Here is a 21705-nt window from a genome sequence, read left to right as displayed (position 1 = left end):
CTATTCGGTGCTTCCGAAACAAAACAATGCATGTATCCTAAAATTTCAAAATTGCCATATTTTTCTAAAAGCTGTTGCATAAAAAAGAACACAATATAGGCACACTGACTAGGCTACTTTATTTGAAAGTTGACCTTTGTTCTCAGGATTATTATTTTTCATGAATATCAGATTGGGGCAAGTTCTCACATTTTTGTCATTAGTTGTTACATCTTTTTCTTTCGTTCTTTGTTCTGTTTTCTTATATTTTTTTTAGTATTATTTTATTATTTTTAGAAAGGTCTGTGACTTTCAAAAATAAGTGTATTTACCATGATTTTGTTTTTACTAATGTAAAAAGTGTGACAACTAGACCTTCTCTCATACATTGGAATAATATATAGAATAAAGAATAAATTGAAGATGTAGCAAAAGATTACATGTTACATGCATTTAAAGGGATACTCCACCCCAAAAAGAAAATTTTGTCATTAATCACTTACCCCATGTCGTTCCAAACCCGTAAAAGCTCTGTTCGTCTTCGGAACACAATTTAAGATATTTTGGATGAAAGCCTGGAGGCCTGTGACTGTCCCATAGACTGCCAAGTAAATAGCAGTGTCAAGGTCCATAAAAGGTATTAAAGTCTTCTTCAGAATATTCCATCTGCCATCAGACGTGCAATCTGGGTTATATGAAGCAACAGGAACACATTTTGTAAGCGAAGAAAACAAAAATAACGACTTTATTCAATAATTCCTTTGTCATTGGTCTCCTCTGTGTCTGTCCATATCACCCTATGCTGTGTATGCTCTTCTGTATCATCTGCGCCACAAGGATGCACTGTGTCTACATGTACTTAGCTTTGATTTGAAATAAAACAGCGTATCCTTGTGGCGTGGATGACACAGAAGAGCATACACAGATATGGAGAGACATCCCTTTAAGAAAGCAGATGCAGGTTTGATAAAAGAACATTTCTCATTGTGCTATTGGGCTTTCCATGTCATTTCACATCAGTAAATGCACATGACTGTAACAGCTGTAACACATCTGGGTGCAATGTTTTTTTTTTTTTTCGGTATCTCAGGTGTGACTGAGATCTCTGTACACAGGTCAGAACCCACACAGACTCACAAACAGTGCTTTTGCCTTTTACACATGATTTTCCCCTTAGAAACAAAGAGTGTACGCTTTGGTGACGTTCCAAATTCTGTAAATCAAAGCCATGGCTTACTGCAATATATGCTGTCAGTTTGACGATTTCAGTTATTCACGAGTCAGAATGATATAACACTTTGTCTCTAAAAGTGCCAGGAGGACATTATAGCCTAATTAGAAGCTCACTGGGTGACATTCACTTCTGAAATAGAGTCATGCATTACATCCAATCCAACTGTCAAGCAATGTACCATAGGTCTCAATGCATAGCCTATCTTATTTGAGACATCACAATATATATCATTTGATCTGATCAGTAAGCTACAGAAGAGCGTCACATTGCACTGACAGATCCCTCCACTAGAGCAGTTCCTCCTACAGCCTGCATGCGTTCATGCAGAAGCACTCATGCACACAAAGTTCACTTGCCTACGTCTGGATATGCACTTAGTATGCTAGTTTTCAGTGTTGTTTCCGAGGATGAAGCTGATCCTGAAGGGACAAAAGCGTGAAGGATGCGCGAACTTTCCAGCGCGTGCTGCGCTATCATCCCGTTTATTATAGGGGTGATATCTGACATATACGGTGAGTGGATTGTTCACTGTTTTTAAGTGTTCCGTATTATTCAACAGAATGGAGAAATGTGTATTTTCAATTAAATATGGCACGTGGCAGGTGTCTGTATCAGGGTTGTTCACATCAGAATATTAATTCGAATTTGCTTTTAAGAATGAAAATTAAATTAAATTAAAAGAAAATCATATAACAGCTGTAAGTGTAGTTTTTAATAATACATTCCATTGTTCAGTGTGAATTACCATCGACATATGTGATATTTCAAGCAATATTATGCTATTAATATCCAGGCATGAATTGCCGCATAAAAACCACATAGGCTATTAGCTTCTATATGTTTTATTATGTGTAATAAATTAAAATTAACATACAATTTAAGCAACATTTCATTTCTCAGACTTACCGTATAGGTGATCAAAATATATCCATCAGTATATGTAAATAAATTCACATTCTGATGTCAGTTTTTATAAAATATTACACATTTTACATATTTAATGAAACATTGTTTTATTTCACATATTTAACATGTGAAATATTCATATTAACTTAACATTTTGTATTAAATTTATTTCTAATAAAAATAAAATATACATTGCGATGCAGCATGACATTATTGTTTTTTTGTTTGTTTGTTTGTTTGTTTTTGATGGCCGTGTTAACTGTTTTGACAATACTCAGCTTCAGTAGTTTAGAGAAACACAGTATGTATTTTGACATATCAGGGAATAGGCGTCGTTCCTTAAAAATGCACGAAGTGATTACTTAGTTTTGTCCCAAAGCTTTAATGAAATTCCCGTATGTGATTGTTGAATTTCTTTGCATTGCACTTCAGTGAATTCCATCTCCTGTCATTTTAAATTCAACATCCTGTGGGACGAGGCCAATTCAATTCAAACTCCAACTCAACTGAAAGGGAGCCAGTTTTTAAATTCTGAATTTTGTAAGCCTTGATTGAGATATTATGTGTTTGCAAAACCCCAGAGTATCTTTCTTATGCATTACTGTTATGTGTATTTTTTATTATTTACATTATGTACAGTTCATCCAATGCTGTTTTATAGTTGCATGTAGTAATGTAGATAATGTAGAGAAAATCATACAGCATTTGATTACATCAGTTGGACGAGTATCTGGTACACTAAGACCAGTCCTCATGATGAGTAAGCACGTCATTAATGGGGCTTCAAAGAGCTCTTGATGTAGAGGAGAAGCATCCCCAGCAGAACATCATAATGACAGTACAGCTGAATCATGGGGGACGTTTGAGGGAGACTATCAACAGACCATGTAGCCTTTTATTTGTGTTGATTCCTCTTTACACATACACACATAGACAGGCAGCGAGAGAGCAGTGAAAAAAAAGCAGTGGCAATTCTGGCATGAAGTGTTTTTTCCATTCGTTTTTATCTCAGAATGCAGTTTTCCAGCTTGATATTCATTAATGTTACACTTTGTATAATATGAAACACAGAATGCCATCTGGAAATAGTTTATATAAATACAGAGAGATAACAACATTTCTATCTCTTGTCTTGATCTAGGAGAAACAAGTGAATGGACTGTCATTTCTGCAATGACTTGTCCAAATGAATGAACATTGAAAGGAAAGGTCCTGTGTCTTAAGGGATATGACCTTTTGATGAACAGAGTCTTGCATGTGTCTCTGGAGGACAAACTCATAATATCTGCAGATTGTACTGCAGGACGTGAACAGAAATGCTAAAGCACATCCTACTGTAAATTAACAATGTCGTCTTTTGACACACGTGGAGTCAACATGAAATCAGAATTTTTTTTCATCAAAAATTGATTATTACATGTTCACAGCGCATGTTTTGTAATATTAATCAATAGCCAAATAACTGTTTAGGCTTTATTTTTGCAGTTGTTTCAGTTCAGATATGGAACACCCACTTTTCATGATTCTGTCAATTAATGATTGATAAAGTCCCAACTTTGGTTTTTGTAAAATAGGATGTGAATGCCTTTTTAGGTTTAGATTAAGTGTTAAAACCTGGTACCAAATTGGTTATATTATAAAGCCGAGAAGAAGAAGACATTTATGTTTATGGCTAAAACCCTTTTTTGCACACCTTCAAAGCTCTTAGCTGCTTTTAGATGGCTCAGTAAAAAATGGAGGCAATACTTTTTGTAAGGAACAATAGAAATATACCCATCAGCTATAAACAATGTTACAACCTAGTTTGCTTTTTTTAATTCAATGCACTCTGAAAGATTGAGTACCTTGCAAAAACTGTGTCATCTCTGGTGAAAGGAAGACCACATTAGAACAGTGTTTTTGTTTTCAATCTCTAAATAACCTAAGATGCCAAAGTCTTTATTGACAATTTTCCTTTTCCCTTGAGCAAAAAGCTGTCCATACAGTTTGTCATATAATCAGCTTAAATGACAATATAGGCACTTCTAAATGTGCTCATGAGCTCAAATCATTCTTAGAAATAAAGCTCTGCATTTTCTTGCTGTGAGCAGCCTGTAAATTGGATTTTAATTAATCTCTATCCATCTCTTATAAGCAACAAAGGGCCTTGTTATCCTTTTAGTAATAAAATATGGTTCAGTATTCTGGTAGCAAAATCACAATGATAGCCAAGCATTAAATGAATATAATATTAGTCGTTTTTCAATACTTTTAATTGAACATCATACAAAAAATAACAAAGGTGGCTGTGTTTGTGTAAAGGGTGTAAAATGTGTGTACCTCAGCTGAAATTACAAATACAATTCCATTTTTCAGTCGAATGATGTCATTATCTATCTCTCAGTTATATGCCTTGCAGTGCTGTAATGATATATTATGACTTAACTTCTTCAGTAGATGCAACATATTTCATCAGGTGTGCATGTCTCATCAAGAGCATATGCATCGCTCACTTCTACTCCAACTGAGCATACAAAACAGAAAAGCAGACATCATTCAGATGTCATCTAAAAAGCTTCCATGCTGAGAATGAGATCTCTGGCGTACATTTATAATTCAACTTGTGCAATGAAATGTGAACCACTGAACATGTCAAGAAGAACTGGTGTATTTGTTTGTTTGTTTGTTTCAATTCCATTAAGTTTTCTTTCAATTCAAATTAGTAGAATAGCAGCTGGGATATATGTACCAAAATATAATAATATAAGATATAATGGTACAAAAAAGATATATTCTATTCATATATTGACTAAAAATCACCTTCACACAGGTTGCTTAAGAATGGCTATTACAAAATCCATACATTTTATCAGAGTGTGTACACTAAGTGCAATTAGTCCTCCATGTTGGCAAAAGTTATTTAGACTAATGCTGCCCATCATTGTCTGATTGAGCCAGATATATAAAAAAAAAAAAAAAAAAAAATATATATATATATATATATATATATATATATATATATACATATATAATATATATATATATATATATATATATATATATATATATATATATAGACACATATGGCAACAGGAGCAGTGCTGTGGATACTTGACTTAGCTTTTGACGCAACAGGAGTTTGAATTTCCAATCCCATTCTTCTCTCTTTTTCTATTATATATAGAAAATAGTGGAAATAGCATGACTAACATGCCTTAATAGGCATTAAATTTGGATGTGGTATTAAATATATACTAAATAATATGTTGTTATTGCTTGCTGTTTTATAATAAGTATCTTACACTATTTGCACTCTAACATCATTTACACTTAGCGCATGGAAATTACTATGATTTTCACATGGCTTCAGCCAAATTTAATGCATTTATTTGTGGTATTGTAATTATATTACAATTGTCATTCAGAAATCAAAAACATGTTCTTCATAGAAGAGGTACATTCAAATCATTGGATACATGACATGCATCTTTTGAATATTTTTGAATAAATTAGCGGTAGCTACTGTTTGTACTGTAAGAAACAATAATGTTCTCATTTATTTGACAGGTTCATGTTGTATGTCCTTGGTTAATATGGGCCAATCAGATCTAGCCAATGGAACGGAGGACATGTTCTATGATGGAAGTCAAGAGACCAGCCTGGGAAACAACAGCATGAACACTTACAAACCAGCTTTTGTGGATGACATCACCAAGCACCTGAGTGTCCAAATATCTCTCATCTTAGCGTATTCATTCATAATCCTGCTAGGACTTGTGGGTAACACCCTGGTCATTTACATGATCATTCTGTACAGAAACATGCGCACGGTCACCAACTACTTCATTGCAAACCTGGCCTTGGCTGACCTGATGATGGACACAGTGTGTTTGCCTTTCACGCTGGTTTACACTTTGCTGGACGAATGGAAATTTGGAGCAGTGATGTGTCATATGGTGCCTTACGGCCAAGCTCTCAGCGTCCACGTGTCCATTCTCACCCTAACGGTCATTGCTCTAGAGCGCTACAGATGTATCGTCTTCCATCTTGGCCAGCGCCTCAATAGGTGCACCAGCTTCATCATCATCAGCCTGACCTGGGCGTTCGCCGCCATACTGGCTGGCCCGCTGGCTATTTTCCGAGAGTATCGCCACGAGGAAATCTCATACATTGACTTGCGGATCGCAGTTTGCTCCGAGAAATGGCCCAATGGCACCAATCGGGACGCCATCATCTACAGTTTGTCAATGCTTCTCCTGCAGTATGTGGTCCCTCTGGCGATCATCAGCTATGCTTACGTGTGCATCTGGATCAAACTGAAGAACCACGTCAGCCCTTCCAACCGCAGTGATGGCATCGGCCGCCGGAAGAAGACCACGAAGATGCTGGCGCTGGTGGTCGTGATCTTCGCTGTATGCTGGCTTCCCTTCCACATGTTTCAGCTGGCTAGTGATCTCGACTTGATTCTCAAGTTCAAAGAATATAAACTCATTTACACCTTGTTTCACATCGTGGCGATGTGCTCGACTTTTGTCAACCCATTGCTCTATGGCTGGATGAACCAGAATTACAGGAATGGCTTTCTCATGTTCTTCCGCTGTGAACACAAACCAGACACCATCTATCCTGATGGGTCCTTAAGGACTCGATCTTTGAGAGGTACGATTGTGAATGGATACAATGATGGTCAGCCTGCAACTGCTGTCTAATCATGAAAATGGAGTCTTCCTCTGTCTGGAGGATCCTGCTTAATGCACAGTACATACGTTAAGGGACAATGAAGCTAAAGGCGCATTGGTGTGAAATAATAATATAATAATCTGGGTAAGATAATAAATAGATGGTTGACTGTTCCTTTTGTTGACATGGGTGGGTAATCACCATGTTTATAATGAAACAATTATATAATAAACTATAATATTTATTGATACTGCTGTAAAGCCATATTAAGGATCTCCTTCAAGAATCTTTCCTTTTTTAAATATTTTTAAAATGAATATATTAAACTGACAGTACATTTATTGAGCAAAAATAGATTTTATTCATCAAAACAAACAGAAATTACTACTAACTTTTCTGAAATGATTGTTTTGAACAAGCATGAACTTAGTTAAATGCAAAATTATTATTAGTAGTATTTGTATCAGTACTGGATGTCTTTTGCCCCATGCTGGTGAGCCTTTTACCCCCCCAAGTGTGTATGATGTTTAAACAAAAATAATTTCATTATTTATTTTCCCTCAAAATGGGTTGCTCCATAAATGTTCAACTAGTTGTAGTCATTTTGCTTTATGCAACAATGAAAAATTCAAACAGTAGTAGGCTACATTGTTGTAATGACTTGTAATGCTGCAAAAGGGTGTCCATTTATCATCATCCAAGCTTGTGCAAAACTCTTATTGATAATGTCAGGATACAGCCTGGATGCTGCTGATAGGCTTTCAGCTCTGGAAACAATTTTGAGCCAGTTATCTAAGCTGTAAATGGCATGTGATTATCAATCTATATTACTATTAGGATTTGGAGAGAGCTATGTTTAGGATTCCCATACATCTTTATGGCATTTGGCGGAGGACCCACTGTCAGTACATGATTTAATATCTGCCATGTCATGTGACTAATCACTCTGGAGCCATATGAAATTATCTCATGACAACTTTGATTGCCGGATAATGCCACAAGTGCACATACAATCCCATACCCTTCACTAGTGACTATTTTGAGCTGTTACATAAAGTCTGTTTAAAAGCACTTTAGAAGAGAATCTTGCACTGGTTATATTAGTGATATATCAGCGATGTATATGTTGGTTTTGTCAGAGTACACAGCAAATGTTAAATTGCCATTGCTTTGTAGAAATCTGGTGCCAAAGCTAACCAGCTCAACCTTGATCAAGGTTTAAAATATGTTCATACATTGCATTGTGGGATACAGTATCCACACAGTGTGCTCTGTTGTATTTTGCACATTTTGGCAGATGTAGTTCTGGGTGTTAATGCACTATCATACAGAAAATTTGCATAAGATGCATAGGGTGTGTCTCAATCAGTTCCCAAGCTCCTGAGCTCATGAATCAGTATACTGTGTATATGAATCCAGGCACCGATTACACCGAAGATTACACAGTGGGACAATGATTACTCGTTTTGACATGACTATGTTCAATGTCAATGGACAACATTCATGTCCTTAAAATATTTCAGGCAATTATTAATTATAAATGTTAACTAGATGTGTTCACTATGTGTCTAGTGATGTGTGTTTATGCTGAAATATACAACAACAACAACAATAACCAAAGATTTAGTCTTTTTCAAATGTTCTGTGGAGTGTCATTATATATATATTGAGTTGGCTTGTGCATTTTGTTTCGTACTTCAGAAATGTAATGTCATTTCTGGTAAGGGGGCATAGTGAGCATTGATGCTCCCTGGTTTTAATGGTGCATCGTGGAACTTTTTAGGGAACAAACGTGTCAGTGCACTGGAAGGATTTCCCGATTGAGGCAACACTTTAAATGGCTGACTCGCTGATCAGTGCCTTAACTAGTGAACTAGAGAGCTGACTGAGATGCACCCATACTAATATACTGCATAAATGGCATGACTAGCATAATAGCATTTTGAATATAACCTTTTGAAAAACACTCCAAGCATTGATATGCAATCAATGAACTATCCATCTGAACATTAAACTCTTTGTTATTCAGTTATATTAACAGTTTGGTTGCGAGTTTAAATATTAAATATTAAGTATGACTTGGATGAATTTGATTTTGTGATTTGTCAAAAATGAAAATGTCTGGCATGTGTTGTTTTGTGTAAATTTGCATGGGGCCAATACATCAAGTAAATAAATTGCTTTATGCTACTGGTTGTATTTATACTATAAGGTGTGAAGGTTATAATGTACTTTTTATGCAAAGAATTAAAAATCTATGGAATCATGTTCCTGTTTAATTTATTGGAATATTACATATCTATGCTGTGGTGGCAGTAAGAGGAACAAAAAAAAGATAGGATGTGTGAGAAAATTAAAATGCAGTGGAGGGAGGGGGTCGAAAGGAAAATAAAACTATACATCTGCATATTGTTTTTATATATTTATATATAATATACATATATTTTATATGTTTATATTGCCTTATCAAGTCTTAAAATCTTTAGTGGAAGTCAAAACCAACACAAGATATGACAAAAAATATTTCAAATGGTCTGCTGAAATGATTATGAAAACAAAACAATATATCCACATTGCAGCTGCTGCATTACTCATCTCCAGTACATCTCCGTGTTTTTCATGCTGTAATCACTTTTTTATACTGTGTGTTGCACAAGGAGCAAAAGGGGTAAGAAGCCTCAGAGAATATAATAAGCTGTGGAACAAACCACTTGTTCTACATTCAGTAAGCCAAAAGATGATGATCTGCACAAAGATGAACAAAACAGACACCAGACAACAGTTCTTAGTCTTAGTCTTGTCTGGAGTCTTTTTTTTTTTAATGATTGAGTGTTTTCTTGGAAAGATGGGCGTTTAAAAAGCTATTTCGTCAGAAGAGCAAAGAGTAAATTAAATGACTAAATTTGTTCTTAAAACAGCAATGAACTATTGAGTAAGTGATTCATGCTTTTATTTTGACCCGTTTGGATTACTGTAATGCACTTTACATTGGCGTGAACCAAATTTCCCTTTCACGCCTACAGCTAGTCCAAAATGCAGCTGCTTGTCTGTTAACAGGAACCCGGAAACATGAACACATTACTCCTATTTTGGCCTCGCTCCACTGGCTCCCTGTATATTTTAGAATACATTTTAATATTTTAATGTTTGTTTTTAAGTCGCTAAATGGGTTGGCACCTCAGTACATTTCAGAGCTCCAGCACATTTACACCCCGTCAAGGTCACTGAGGTCTGGTGATCAGCTGCGGCTGAATGTGCCCAGGACCAGGCTGAAGACCAGAGGCAACCGCTCTTTTTCAGCAGTTGCTCCCAAATTGTGGAATGATTTACCACTGCATATTAAAGTTGCGCCCACCCTCCACACTTTTAAATCTAGTTTAAAAACATATTTTTATTGCCTGGCCTTTGACTCACCATAAGAGCTGTTGTGGTCTTCGTTGTCGCTGTTACTGTTGATGCTATTTTATTTATGTTGTTTGTTTCTTGTTTTATATTTTTATCTCTGTAAAGCACTTTGGTAACCTTGCTGTTTGTTTAAATTGTGCTATATAAATAAAGTGGATTGGATTGGATTGGAACTATTCCTGTGTCAGGCTTGGAACAAATCTAATCAATTTCTGCCCTCTATTGGGCAGAAGGTTGTTTTTTTTCCCAGAATGAATCTGAAGTAATCATCTAAACAAAGTAACAAAACATAGGTTAAATTGCATAATAATTTTACAAACAAAGCACAAACATTAAGTAAGTTTTTCTCTCTTGTATGTAATATTATTTTATGTATTTCAAAGCAAAATTTCCAATTCAGGAATTTAGAATTTATTTTATGCAGAAAATATTTCGTATCTAACAGCATGAGCTATACTAAATGAAATAACAAATTACATCTTTTTAGGAAAAGTAAATACAACTTTAGGCTAAACAAGAGAATAAACCATTAACTGAACAAAAAAAGAAAGAAAAAAAAAATACATACATTCTCCTTATGAATCACCCTGACAGAAGATGGAACAGAAATAAATGGATAAGCAGGGAAAATGAAACATGAAAACACTACACTGGTATACCTACAACTGATGTTCCTTTAAATTTTGAGTGATGAGGATTAACAATATTTCAGAAAAAAAAAATTATAAATTGTTCTCTAATTTTGATCACTGAATATACACTCTGAATATACACAAAATGAAGCTTCTGCCATGGCCGTCCCAGTCCCTTGATCTGACCCAACAGAAATGAGTGTGGTGAAGTGAAGAGAAGAAGCACCAACATGGAGCTGGAAATCTGAAGGGTCTGGAGGCATTCTGGATGAAGAAATGGTCTCTTATCTCTTGTCAGGTGTTCTCCAATCTCATCAGGTTTTACAGGTGAAGACTCTGTTATCTTAGCAAAAGGATGATGCAAAAAATATTGAATAAAAGGGTACCATTAATTATGGCCAACGTGCATTAGAGAAAAACATTTATTTCATAATGAGATTTCCCCTTATTTTAAATTCTTATTCTTCAGTAAAAGGTTAGATTTTTGTACATTTTAAAAATAAAAGATCAATAGTATTAACAATTGCAAATTTATTTTCACAGCCTTTTCGATCATATTTACCAAGGGTACCAACAATTGGTAAGAGTGGTCCCAAAGGATAATTTAACAGAGCTATTGCAATTATTAGATCATGTTCGAACTGCACGGATAAAGTTGTTGCCAAAACCAAAGAAATCAAGAACTTCAAATAAAAAAAAATGTGGCCTACAGTATCGAATGCTTTATAATAATATATTTAAAACAAAAAATGGAACTATCGTCATTTAAAAGAAAATTGTAGTCAATCCAATCGAATTATTGCCTACCACAATTAAAGTCACATTGACCAATCCACAGATATGTAACGTTTTGACAAAACTACAAAACCTCCCCGTCTAAGCGCGTGGTCTTCCGGAAGTGTCGTAAGTGACCATGACCTTCCTTTTTTTAGTCATGTACAATCATGTAGACTAGACAGACGGATGATCGCGAGATGTAGGAGTAGAGAAAAAATCACTTCGTTAAGCGCCCCATCTTCTGTTTACGTTGGTAAGTCCTCATTCGCATTCATGTTCATGTAGAATCCGTTCATTCATTCATTCATTGTTTTATTCATTCAGAGAGAGAGAAGTCATGCGTTAGCCGCTAGCTAGCAGCGCTTCATCTCATCTAACGTTACTCCAGCGGTGCACAGCTGAAGTAAAGGTGCGGGGTTACATTTCTTTAATACTTGTGACCACTACTACTTCTAATATTAATAATAAAATGTTCTAATAATCTTTTAGGTAACTTTAGCCGTAAAACTTGTAATTCTATGGCCGTCTGGAATTTTTAGGCACCATCTGTCCGTCGTTATGGTATCAACTGAGTGATATCCTTATCTGAATCTTCGCGAAACCAACTCAGCTGGTTTCTAAACGGCTTTTGTTAACAATCTAGTCTGGAAATCAAACGAGCTGCCTGCATAGACAGCATTTCTGACTATAAAGTACAAAGTATAAAATAACCAGCAAAAGATTTTGGGCACCACTAGAATATTCCAAGTCAGCTGACACGTGTAGGAATGCAGCTCGTGCGTCTGGTCTGTCATTGCATGGCCAAAGTGGCACGTACTCATTTCAAACAACTCTTGATCTCAAATCTTATCATAATTAAGGCTTTCCTCATGTCTGTCTTAATGGTATTATTTAGTTTAGCTAGTATTCTTCAGTTATCAACTAGTTGCTGTGTTTGTGCTTTGTTGCAGTTTTTAGCACAGTCAGGTTGAGAGGGAACAATGGTGAAGTATTTCAGCTGTGCAGGCTTTCTGAAGAGCTCATGGGACCAAGTGTTTTTGGCATTCTGGCAGAGATACCCCAACCCCTACAGGTACTACAAACATACATATCTATTTTTTTTTTCGTGAGATTTCCTATTGTTGTCTTATATTTTTAGTTTTATAACCACTGTATATTTGATTTCTTATCATTTCTGTATTATTATTCCTCAGTAATCATGTTTTAACTGAAGACATCATATTTCGGGAAGTCACTCCAGACAACTGTCTGATGTCCAGACGTCTCCTGACCAAAACAAGCAGAGCTCCTCGCTGGGCGGAGAAGTTTCTGCCTGCTCACATGGCACAGAAGGCTTACATCATTGAGGACTCTGTAGTGGATCCTCAGGGCAGGACCATGACCACTTTCACCTGGAACATCAGCCACGCTCGTGTGATGGTGGGCCGCCATCCCTCTTCCTGTCTTACAGAGCTGACAAGAACATGTCTGAGTGATATTACAACCCAAAATCAATAGAAAAGAAGTATATATATATTTATATATATTTAGGACCGTTCATCTGACAGTATTTTAATGACAAAAAGCACTTAATTTGTCCTCCGAAAGTTGTGGATTAAAAAAAAAAAAATTAACGGATAATTAAAAAATGAATGGATTATTTAATTAAAGATGCAAATAGCTTTTGGTGATATGCTCAAAATCAGAAGAAGTGTGACAGTGGCCAAAGAGGTGCTTTAAATGGGATGAATTTAAAGATGCTTCTCTTCCTCTTAACTAAAGCACAGCATGCTGAAAATCGCAGATGAAAGATGAATAATATTTCACCTGCTGGGACCTCAGTGAATATTGTATGGAAGTAAAATGACAAATGTATTTGAAGCAAAAAAAGCATGTGGATTGCACTAATTGAAACCAAAAATGCATTGCATTAACGGTGCTTGCATTTGAATGCATTGTATTTTCAGGGCTTGCATTTTTAGGGTCTGAAATTCAACATGGTTGTATATTTTAGCTGTGAATATTTCAATTTTTCTTTTTTTTTTCTTTTTTTTTTCCCCAATTATTGCAATTCAGCATGACAAAACACATTTTACTTCCATAATATATTTATTTAGTATGATTTCCTGGACTATGATTAATTATCAACTGGCCTGACTAGACATGAACTACAAGAGGTTAACTATGTGTTCTCTGTCTGTAGAGTTTTGAAGAACATTGTGTGTACAGAGTGAACCCCGACAACAACAGTTGGACTGAGATCAAGAGAGAGGCCTGGATTTCCTCCAACCTGTACGGCCTCTCTAGAGCTATTCAGGTCAGCGGGTGAAAGGAAGTCTAAGCAACATGTGGTTATGTTGATCTCAAAGAAAGTTTTATTACAGTAATACTGTTTAAATACATTTGAGTTACATTCTACAGCCTGGATCTTCGGTTTGATGCAGAAGACATGGTGCATGGTGTTTATAGCTAACAGTTGTTTAGTCTGCAGTTTAATTACCTCACTGGAACTTCCACAACACTTGTGTTTTTCAATTTCTCTTTCCATCCCATTTTCAGGAATTTGGTCTTGCCCGGTTTAAGAGCAACGTTACAAAGACCATGAAAGGTTTTGAGTATGTCCTGGCCAAGATGCAAGGTAAGATCCCAGCTAGAGTTCAAGCATGCAGTAGCAGTTTAATGGTTTAATTCATTTTGATTGTAAGCATGGTTGGCTAAGCTGGATCTCATTACCGCACAGGTGAACTGCCCACACGAACGCTGGCAGAAACCGCAACTGTGAAGGCACGTGAAACCGCATTCGCTGCCAAAGAGAAGGCTAAAGATTTAGCCTCTCAAGCTCAAAAGAAGCAGTATGTATGATGAGCGCACACGCCTGGAGGTGACGCGGTATCCGGACTCTCCCAGCACTTCTGAAAAGGGCCGTGCCATTCCATCACACTGGGCACACATGTGGATGTGAGATGCATTAAGCCAGGAACTGAGATGATCAGATCGTGCCTGTCAGTAAAGCCCATGTGCACTTCGACTGACAACTTAATTTAATACAGCAACATCCTCCACCTGCTCCTGATTATACATGAGATGTTTGCATTTTTTTGATTGCTAAATTAATTTAATTTATCTGATTTTGCTGATGTATTTCAAACTCTGAATCTTCATATTCACACTTGCTGAGGTCTGTAATCTGCCTTGTTTAGCAATGTGATTAGTTGCTTCAAATTGAAGTTCTATTTGCATTGATGGGTCCACAGTTCCAGCAGTCATTGCCAGCGTGAGAGCATATGCTAGGAAGTATTGCACCGGATGGACGGTAATGTCTGATTACAAGTGTGAAAGTTGTCAAAACATGTCAGATGTTGAGTGTCTGAGAAGAAACGCATTTGTTTAATGAAACGATAAGATAGCTTGCATAATGTTTTATAGCTCTTAATTGTTTGTGATCAGTAGGTATTACCAATAAATATTTACTATCTAGTTCTTTTATTTAATTTTCTTAAATCACTGTTTATGATTTAATGGTATATCAGAGTCTGATATGTACCTGTAGGTGGAACTGCAGACTAATGTAATAGACAATCAAGTTCCCAATTTCAAATGAATAATATACAGTATATAAAATCATAGTGACAAGTCAAATTAAATACATAAAATATTTATTTGTACAAAAGGCTTGTGTTGGTAAAAAATAATAAAATGCTACATATGAATACAAGGAGAGACATAAATACAAAGGTGTTCCTGGTCCAATGACATACAAATATTTCATAAGGCATTTGGTGTTCAGAACTGTATATACAATGTACATTTTGCTGTATACATTAACAATTACTGTACAAACAGCGGAAAACAAAGGCATGTTCATAATAGTTTGCATAAATGATTGATATAAGCAGATACTGCACAGTTTGCAAATACAGCCCATGTATTTTGTTACTACTACAAACATACTGAATTGCAGTTTAAAGGTATGCATAAAAAAAAAAAAAATTTCACATGAGCAGACTAACACTTCTTAGGGGATGATGGATTAAACTGCTGAAAATCCTCTAAAAAAATATATATATATATATTTTTTTTTCAGGCTTCTTAGGGCTCAACATAATAGCTTGTTGTTGGGTGTTTGAATAGCACCAGCTTTGTTTCTCTGGAGTGAACCAAAGCACAGGACCAAATCAAAACAGTAGAAAGTAAATAAAACATCAAGATGATACAGATAATCATTTCAAACCCAACTGTACCTTTACCCAATAGCAAATAATAAATGCATGGCTGTAAAGGAAAGAAATCTTTCCTTATGAATTGCATCACAACCTTTGAATTAGCCTCCCCAGGATTTGTTTTTTCAATTAGAAAAAAATATATATTTAACGTGAAAAAAAGATGCATTGACATGATCTGCAGTTTCACATATTAGCAAACCTAAAAGGAATACCACACATCTAAAGAGACATCACAAGTGCTCATGCGTATGCTTTGTGCAATGTATCAAAACTCGACTTTTAAAACAGAAACAAAATAAGCTGGATATTAAACATTTAAGTGCAAGCCAATGTGTACTGCAGGCAGACCCTAAAGTTAAGCTCATTAGCTGGATAGAAAACAACTAGCAGGTACAATGCAGGAACTAATCCAGACCAAAAAAAAAAATTAAATCATTCTGTGGACATAAAGCATCACCAAACTTGTTACACTTGAATCTCACGAGTGTATAGCATACTAGAGCACCGTAATGCCATTAGTGTAAAGAATACACTACACAAAATAAATTCCAGTCATGCTTAGACGTTGTTTGCAGCTGATGTTTTCAGAATGGCAGCAACATAAGGCCGTTCTGTGGTGACGATGGTAAAGCCCATCAAACATTTTTTCCTCAGTCCCTCATCCACTTAATACCATTCTGTGTCGTTTGTAGATCTGGGACGGTCATGACCAGTTGTAATCAGAGGTAGAGTAGCTATGGTCCACCCCAGCATGTGATGAGCCCAGTCCATCTGACTCCAGAGTCCACACCATGCTCTCCACATCAATTTCAACATCCTCTGCAATTTTCAAGCAAATATGATCAACAACTCACATGACTATTTACTCTTCCACCCATTACAATAGGCTGGAGAACAAAAACTCTGTATTAACCCTATAAAGCCTGACAAATGATAGTCATAATATTAAAAAAAAAAAAAAAAAATCCATTGAATCTTCAGTAAACCTAGTGTAGTTGCTTATCTTTAGAAGGCCAAAAAAAAGTAAATAAGATTTATATAAATATCAGTTGTCACTCTGTATTTCCCGTCTTAGTGAGATGATATTTAAATGCTAAGTTTTATGATCAAAGCTCTGTAGTTTTTGCATATAATGCTATACAGTGATGATTGAGAGATGTACAATAATCATTCCTCAATAGCCTGATATATTATATTTGATACTCGTTTTCATTTTAACACGAGTTTCTGAAAAATGTCATATGGATAATTATGTAAACTTAAATTACTTCAGTCCAGTAAGTGTTCATCTTGAAATATTACTAATTGTATAAAACATTATTCTTACATTTACTTTATGAAAATCAGCAAGATTTCAATCCGATCAATCAGATTAAAGAAGGCATGTAATAGATTGTGTACCACAGGTTTTTCAACAATGTTTTAATCACATTGTTAATTTAGAGGCTTTTGAAATTTTATAGGATTAAACCTCAAAGTCTCATTGAAAATTGGCATTGGTCTTTAACAAGCCATATTAGTTGAGTTCTCCACTGTTTTTTTTTTTTTTTGGTTGTTTTTTAAATCTACAGAAATCCTTCTCAATAAATAAAGCCCATTTGCTGTTTTCAAATTAATAACTTTGAGTAAATTATGCATTACTATCAATATAAAGGTAAAATGATTTGGCTTGATTAAACCTCAGACATAAAACAGGTATCTGAATATTTATCGTTTAGATTTCTAAAGTAAATTCAATATTTAATTAAATCAAAGAAATAGGTGAGTTGGAGTAGAAGAAAAGCAGCAACAAGTGTCCACCATACATGTGATGTGAACTCTTTTAGTAAATTTTACAAGCATCTCAGGATGCACATTTTTGCTAAGTTAGTTACCGATCATAATAACTAATTATATACCATACCATAATATAAATATATATATATATTTTTACTTTGAAAGCTCATACTAAGCTCACAGAAACTCTAACGCTAGTTAAGAATATTATCATCTTGGCTGTCTGATGATCACCTCTCTCAGAGTCGGATCTCTCAGAGGACACAGCTGAGCCAAGGCTGTCGTTACGCATCCTCTCTGAACCGCCCTGCAGTTTTTCCAGCCGTGTGCGCAGTTCTCTCTGCTCCCAGCGCAGACGATCCTTCAGCAGCTCTGCACGCTCGTCCTGTTTCTGCAGCTTCTACAAGCGCACATGAAGACCCACCTTCAAACCTTCTGAATCACCAGGATCAGAACGACTTGCTTCACATCTCTCTGATTGATTAATTAGGTTAGCGCCTTTCTTTGCTGGCAGACCAAAACCCTAAACCATTTACAGTAAATGTTCTGTTGCATGGTATAACTCCAACATTTGTGTCATTTAGTTAATATTTAAGAATTTTTCTAAAATTGGACATCAGCCTTGGAATAGCGATCCACAAATAAATGGTGGCATCTTGTGGGTGCTTCAAGAACTGCATGCAAGGCTGCAATTATAGCACTGTGTATGAAGGGAAACAACAGTACTCATAAGTACAGCGACTTTCTTTGCTTTTTAATAAACATTAAATCTAACAGCCATTCATCCACAAATGAGACAGATAATGTTTTATATGTGGTTTAAGCTTGATGCTAAGAAATAGAAGCAAACTCACTGAGTAACTCAGTGAGTAAATCAAATCCAACAAAATCCCAAAGACGTAACTTTAACTTACAATAATAAAATAAAAGAGCATTGAATGCATGTTGTGAATACAAGAGTTTAATTTAACTATGTCTGTTGCCTATGCTCATCATTATTTTCATAAAGCTGCCGTTCATGTTCCACCCGAATGGCCACTGTATGCACTTTTTAATCGGATCCACTAAAAGTCCCTAAATTATATTAACATTTATCATTTATTTCACTATCAATCATCATTTACGTACTAAAATGTGGAAATTAAGTTTGATCTCTCAACTTTCTTTTTTTTTGCCTAAATGCATAGAAATTCAAAGGGCAAAATATGCAAATTATGCAATAAATGTGTTTAAACATTTTTAGGGTGACAAAACCTAAGAGCCTTGATGAGATGTGCATGGAACATGGACTCTAATGTCATGTTTTCATGGTTTATTTATTTATTTTGATACTTTCCAGACAATATATAGTTGTTGGATAGATGTTGAAATAGTTGTCTTTATTCTACAGCTTGGTTTCTCTCTATTTCTTTATTTTTACTTCTGTATATCATCACTGTTAATATTTTGGTAGTATGCTCAAGGTGACTCACCTTGATGTGCAGCTGTGCTTGTCTGAGCAGACTGAGGGTTGTGTTTCTAGCTGAATCTGAGGAAAGAGGAACCTGCTGCTTCAGCTGCTCCAAACAATGTTTTAACTGAGCTCTCCTACAACCACAAACACATGCAGCCACATTACATTTAAACAAATGCAAAACCACAAAGACATATTTCATTCACCTCAGCTTAAATTTGTAATATAATGTATTATACAACCCAAATTTGATTGGCTAAACAGCATTCCAATTGCACTGGGTCTTTTCACTATTTGTATGTTGTCAGTGTTCATGCATTACAGACCAGAGTATGTGAGCATAGCATTTTAAAGTTTGATGCTTTTTAATTTGGCAAAATCTGTCTGAAATTGAAGTTACTCAATAGCAACTGTTCATACTATTATTTAGAACAACAGCACAATTGCAATATTGCTAAATTGAAGGACAGAATGCAAAATAAGACTTGGTTACCTGTGTTTCTCCAACTCATTGTGAACAGACCTGAAACAAAGAACAAATGGCTTTATTTAGCCATAACATTTAATTTGTTCATATTAAATATATTAGTCATTTATTTGCATTTGATCTGTGTGGACACACATTTTGTAGGCAATACCATCTGATTAGATTGTCCTTCAGTTAAAAGTGCTTAATATAATCAACTCAGCACTTAATATTTGGCAATATTATCAACTTGACTGCACAGACACTACTGATGAGAACTGAACTGAGCTGGATGATGACGTCACTGTTTTCTCCAGAGCTGCTTTATAGAGAAAAAAAACTGAACTCATTCCATAATTGATGAATGTTAGAGTTATTAAAGTGAACTGAATCAACAATTAACTGACTGAAAAATTTACAGTTTACTATTGTGCATTTTTTTTTTTAGCAGAACTGAATTTTGTTTGCATCACTGAAACATTTTCCTGTTTAATACTGTAAATTTGTAATGCTTTGACATTTCTACCATGATTTATTACCAACTGTATCATTCTAAACTTGTTTAAACAATATTTTAAAGATTGTTGAGCTCCAAAAAAAAAAAAAAATTGGACTTATATTTTCAAAATATCTCCTTTTGTGTTTCAGAGAAGAAATAAATTCAAACGGGTTGGGAACAACATGAGGGTGAGTAAATCATGATTTTGGGGTGAAGTAACACTTCAAGCAGTCTAAATGGAAGCGAACTGCCTTTCTTTCATTTGCATAAAAAAACAGCAGAATCGAAGGATCGTAGAATAAAATTAAATATTTTCTGATTATCAAGAATCTGTTAATCACTGTTTTAAAAGATGAACGGAGTTGTACAATAACAAACTAATGGACAAAAGAAGACGACGACGTCATATTTGTCTGTGCACCTTGCACTCACCTGCTGCTCCCAGGCGACGGACTCTTTGATTTCTGCTTTTTTCTCTTATCTGTAACTCCTTTACTGTAGAATGGAAGCACTGAGGCATAACCGTGCTCGGCCTCTGAAAATGTATAATACATCAGATGAGTGATTAATAGCCCGGCCTAGCCTACTTCCTTTCATGTACGATCGTTTAAACAGACTAAATATTAGTTGTTTATTTTGTACATCTACAGAAACTTCGGACATTTGACTGGTACCTGATTATAAATCTTAAAAAAAAAAAAAAGTTAAATAAGGTTCTACCATGAGATACAAGAAAATATTTGCTACATGTCAGCAGCGTCTCATCAAATCAGCTGTATGTGAGACGGCTTTCTGGTTTTGGCGCCATCGAAAGATTTGACAATTTTGAAAGCACTGCTTTCCACTGTAACTATGTATCCAGTAATTACGTGACGTCTTTGTTGAACTGCTGTAACTGTAGCAGAATAACGGGCAGCGCTGCTACATTTTCAAATCTGTGACGATTTCGCGCCTTTGTGTATAATACAGAACTGAAATGTAGGTCACCAAGCCAAACACGAGAATATCAACAATAAAAGCGATGTTTACCACTCTACAAACACACAAACAAACCTCTGCAAAACGGAAAACACACCCAGTCCCCACATGAAAAAATAATTAGTGCAAACATTAATGAATGCGTACAAAATACACGCAAACAGCAGACTGTCCGAAACGGCTTCGGTTTCAATGCAAACAATGTGAAAGAAATAACGCGTCTAATACCTCTTTCCCTTCGCTCCAAATATTCAGCTGCCTGCAAAAGCACTTGAATGTTGCATGTGTTTACCTCCATTTCTGACAAACAATGTTATTTTGAAAGCGCCAAAAGCGACACTGATCTATTGAAGTATAGAGACTTCGGCTGATCCAGCTCGCCACGTCATACGCGTCAGACGCCTCACGCCCTCCTCCACGCTCACGCGACCGCTCCCTTCAACAGACACAAAACAACTCACATTATACTAGTATTTGCGCTTACCTATTGGTGGGAGCTTAAATTAAAGACGAGGACAATTTACAGTATTTGAGGGGTTTTTTTTCCATCCCCTAAATTGAATTCAAATTATTGAAATTGATTGTCCCTGGACGAAATTTGTTTTGTGTATGTTTTTTTATTGAGTTATTGCAGTCACGGATAAAAAAAAATGATTAGCGTGAAACCAAAATTTAAAAACGCAAGTAAAAATATATTGCACAAAATTTCAAAATGAAAGCAAAGTTTTCAGAATAGGAA

The 21705-nt window shown here is 35.6% G+C and overlaps 3 protein-coding genes across 4 annotated transcripts; 2 read left to right on the top strand and 1 right to left on the bottom strand.

The window, feature by feature from the left end:
- Nucleotides 1-1568: 1568 nt before the first annotated feature.
- On the top strand, nucleotides 1569-9474 carry LOC109103003 (neuropeptide Y receptor type 2-like). The gene is made up of 2 exons (XM_042770690.1): nucleotides 1569-1725; nucleotides 5666-9474. Exons 1-2 carry the CDS (start codon nucleotides 1656-1658, stop codon nucleotides 6805-6807), a joined length of 1212 nt encoding a protein of 403 aa, XP_042626624.1. The 5' UTR covers nucleotides 1569-1655; the 3' UTR covers nucleotides 6808-9474.
- A 2212-nt stretch (nucleotides 9475-11686) lies between these two features.
- LOC109102527 (PRELI domain-containing protein 1, mitochondrial-like) lies at nucleotides 11687-15048 on the top strand. Of its 2 annotated transcripts, XM_019115902.2 has the most exons (7): nucleotides 11722-11845; nucleotides 11917-12001; nucleotides 12543-12664; nucleotides 12786-13011; nucleotides 13775-13888; nucleotides 14131-14209; nucleotides 14312-15048. In XM_019115902.2, exons 3-7 carry the CDS (start codon nucleotides 12573-12575, stop codon nucleotides 14431-14433), a joined length of 633 nt encoding a protein of 210 aa, XP_018971447.1. In that variant the 5' UTR covers nucleotides 11722-11845; nucleotides 11917-12001; nucleotides 12543-12572; the 3' UTR covers nucleotides 14434-15048. The 2 variants fall into 2 exon arrangements, with proteins under 2 accessions (XP_018971445.1, XP_018971447.1); XM_019115900.2 differs by lacking the exon at nucleotides 11917-12001 and having other exon boundaries at nucleotides 11687-11845.
- A 150-nt stretch (nucleotides 15049-15198) lies between these two features.
- Nucleotides 15199-21425, bottom strand: LOC109102528 (max dimerization protein 3-like). The gene is made up of 6 exons (XM_042769697.1): nucleotides 21195-21425; nucleotides 20421-20523; nucleotides 19517-19546; nucleotides 19043-19157; nucleotides 17805-17970; nucleotides 15199-16613 (listed from the first exon to the last, which is right to left on the bottom strand). Exons 1-6 carry the CDS (start codon nucleotides 21262-21264, stop codon nucleotides 16498-16500), a joined length of 600 nt encoding a protein of 199 aa, XP_042625631.1. The 5' UTR covers nucleotides 21265-21425; the 3' UTR covers nucleotides 15199-16497.
- Between the last annotated feature and the right edge of the window lie 280 nt (nucleotides 21426-21705).

The sequence above is a fragment of the Cyprinus carpio genome, chromosome A14 (assembly GCF_018340385.1).
Source record: "Cyprinus carpio isolate SPL01 chromosome A14, ASM1834038v1, whole genome shotgun sequence".
NCBI classification, from domain to species: domain Eukaryota; kingdom Metazoa; phylum Chordata; class Actinopteri; order Cypriniformes; family Cyprinidae; genus Cyprinus; species Cyprinus carpio.
The sequence above is the reverse complement of the archived record's forward strand: the minus strand, read 5'-3'. Positions and strand labels throughout refer to the sequence as shown.

Excerpts from the sequence above, each read along its gene's own strand:
- LOC109102528 (XM_042769697.1), bottom strand. The coding sequence starts at position 21,264 with ATGGAGGTAAACACATGCAACATTCAAGTGCTTTTGCAGGCAGCTGAA. Across the intron at positions 20,524-21,194 it reads TTTGGAGCGAAGGGAAAGAG|AGGCCGAGCACGGTTATGCC; the intron begins GTATTAGACGCG and ends ATACATTTTCAG. Across the intron at positions 19,547-20,420 it reads CCGTCGCCTGGGAGCAGCAG|GTCTGTTCACAATGAGTTGG; the intron begins GTGAGTGCAAGG and ends TCTTTGTTTCAG.
- LOC109103003 (XM_042770690.1), top strand. The coding sequence starts at position 1,656 with ATGCGCGAACTTTCCAGCGCGTGCTGCGCTATCATCCCGTTTATTATA. Across the intron at positions 1,726-5,665 it reads GGTGATATCTGACATATACG|GTTCATGTTGTATGTCCTTG; the intron begins GTGAGTGGATTG and ends TTTATTTGACAG.
- LOC109102527 (XM_019115900.2), top strand. The coding sequence starts at position 12,573 with ATGGTGAAGTATTTCAGCTGTGCAGGCTTTCTGAAGAGCTCATGGGAC. Across the intron at positions 13,012-13,774 it reads TCAGCCACGCTCGTGTGATG|AGTTTTGAAGAACATTGTGT; the intron begins GTGGGCCGCCAT and ends CTCTGTCTGTAG. Across the intron at positions 14,210-14,311 it reads TGTCCTGGCCAAGATGCAAG|GTGAACTGCCCACACGAACG; the intron begins GTAAGATCCCAG and ends ATTACCGCACAG.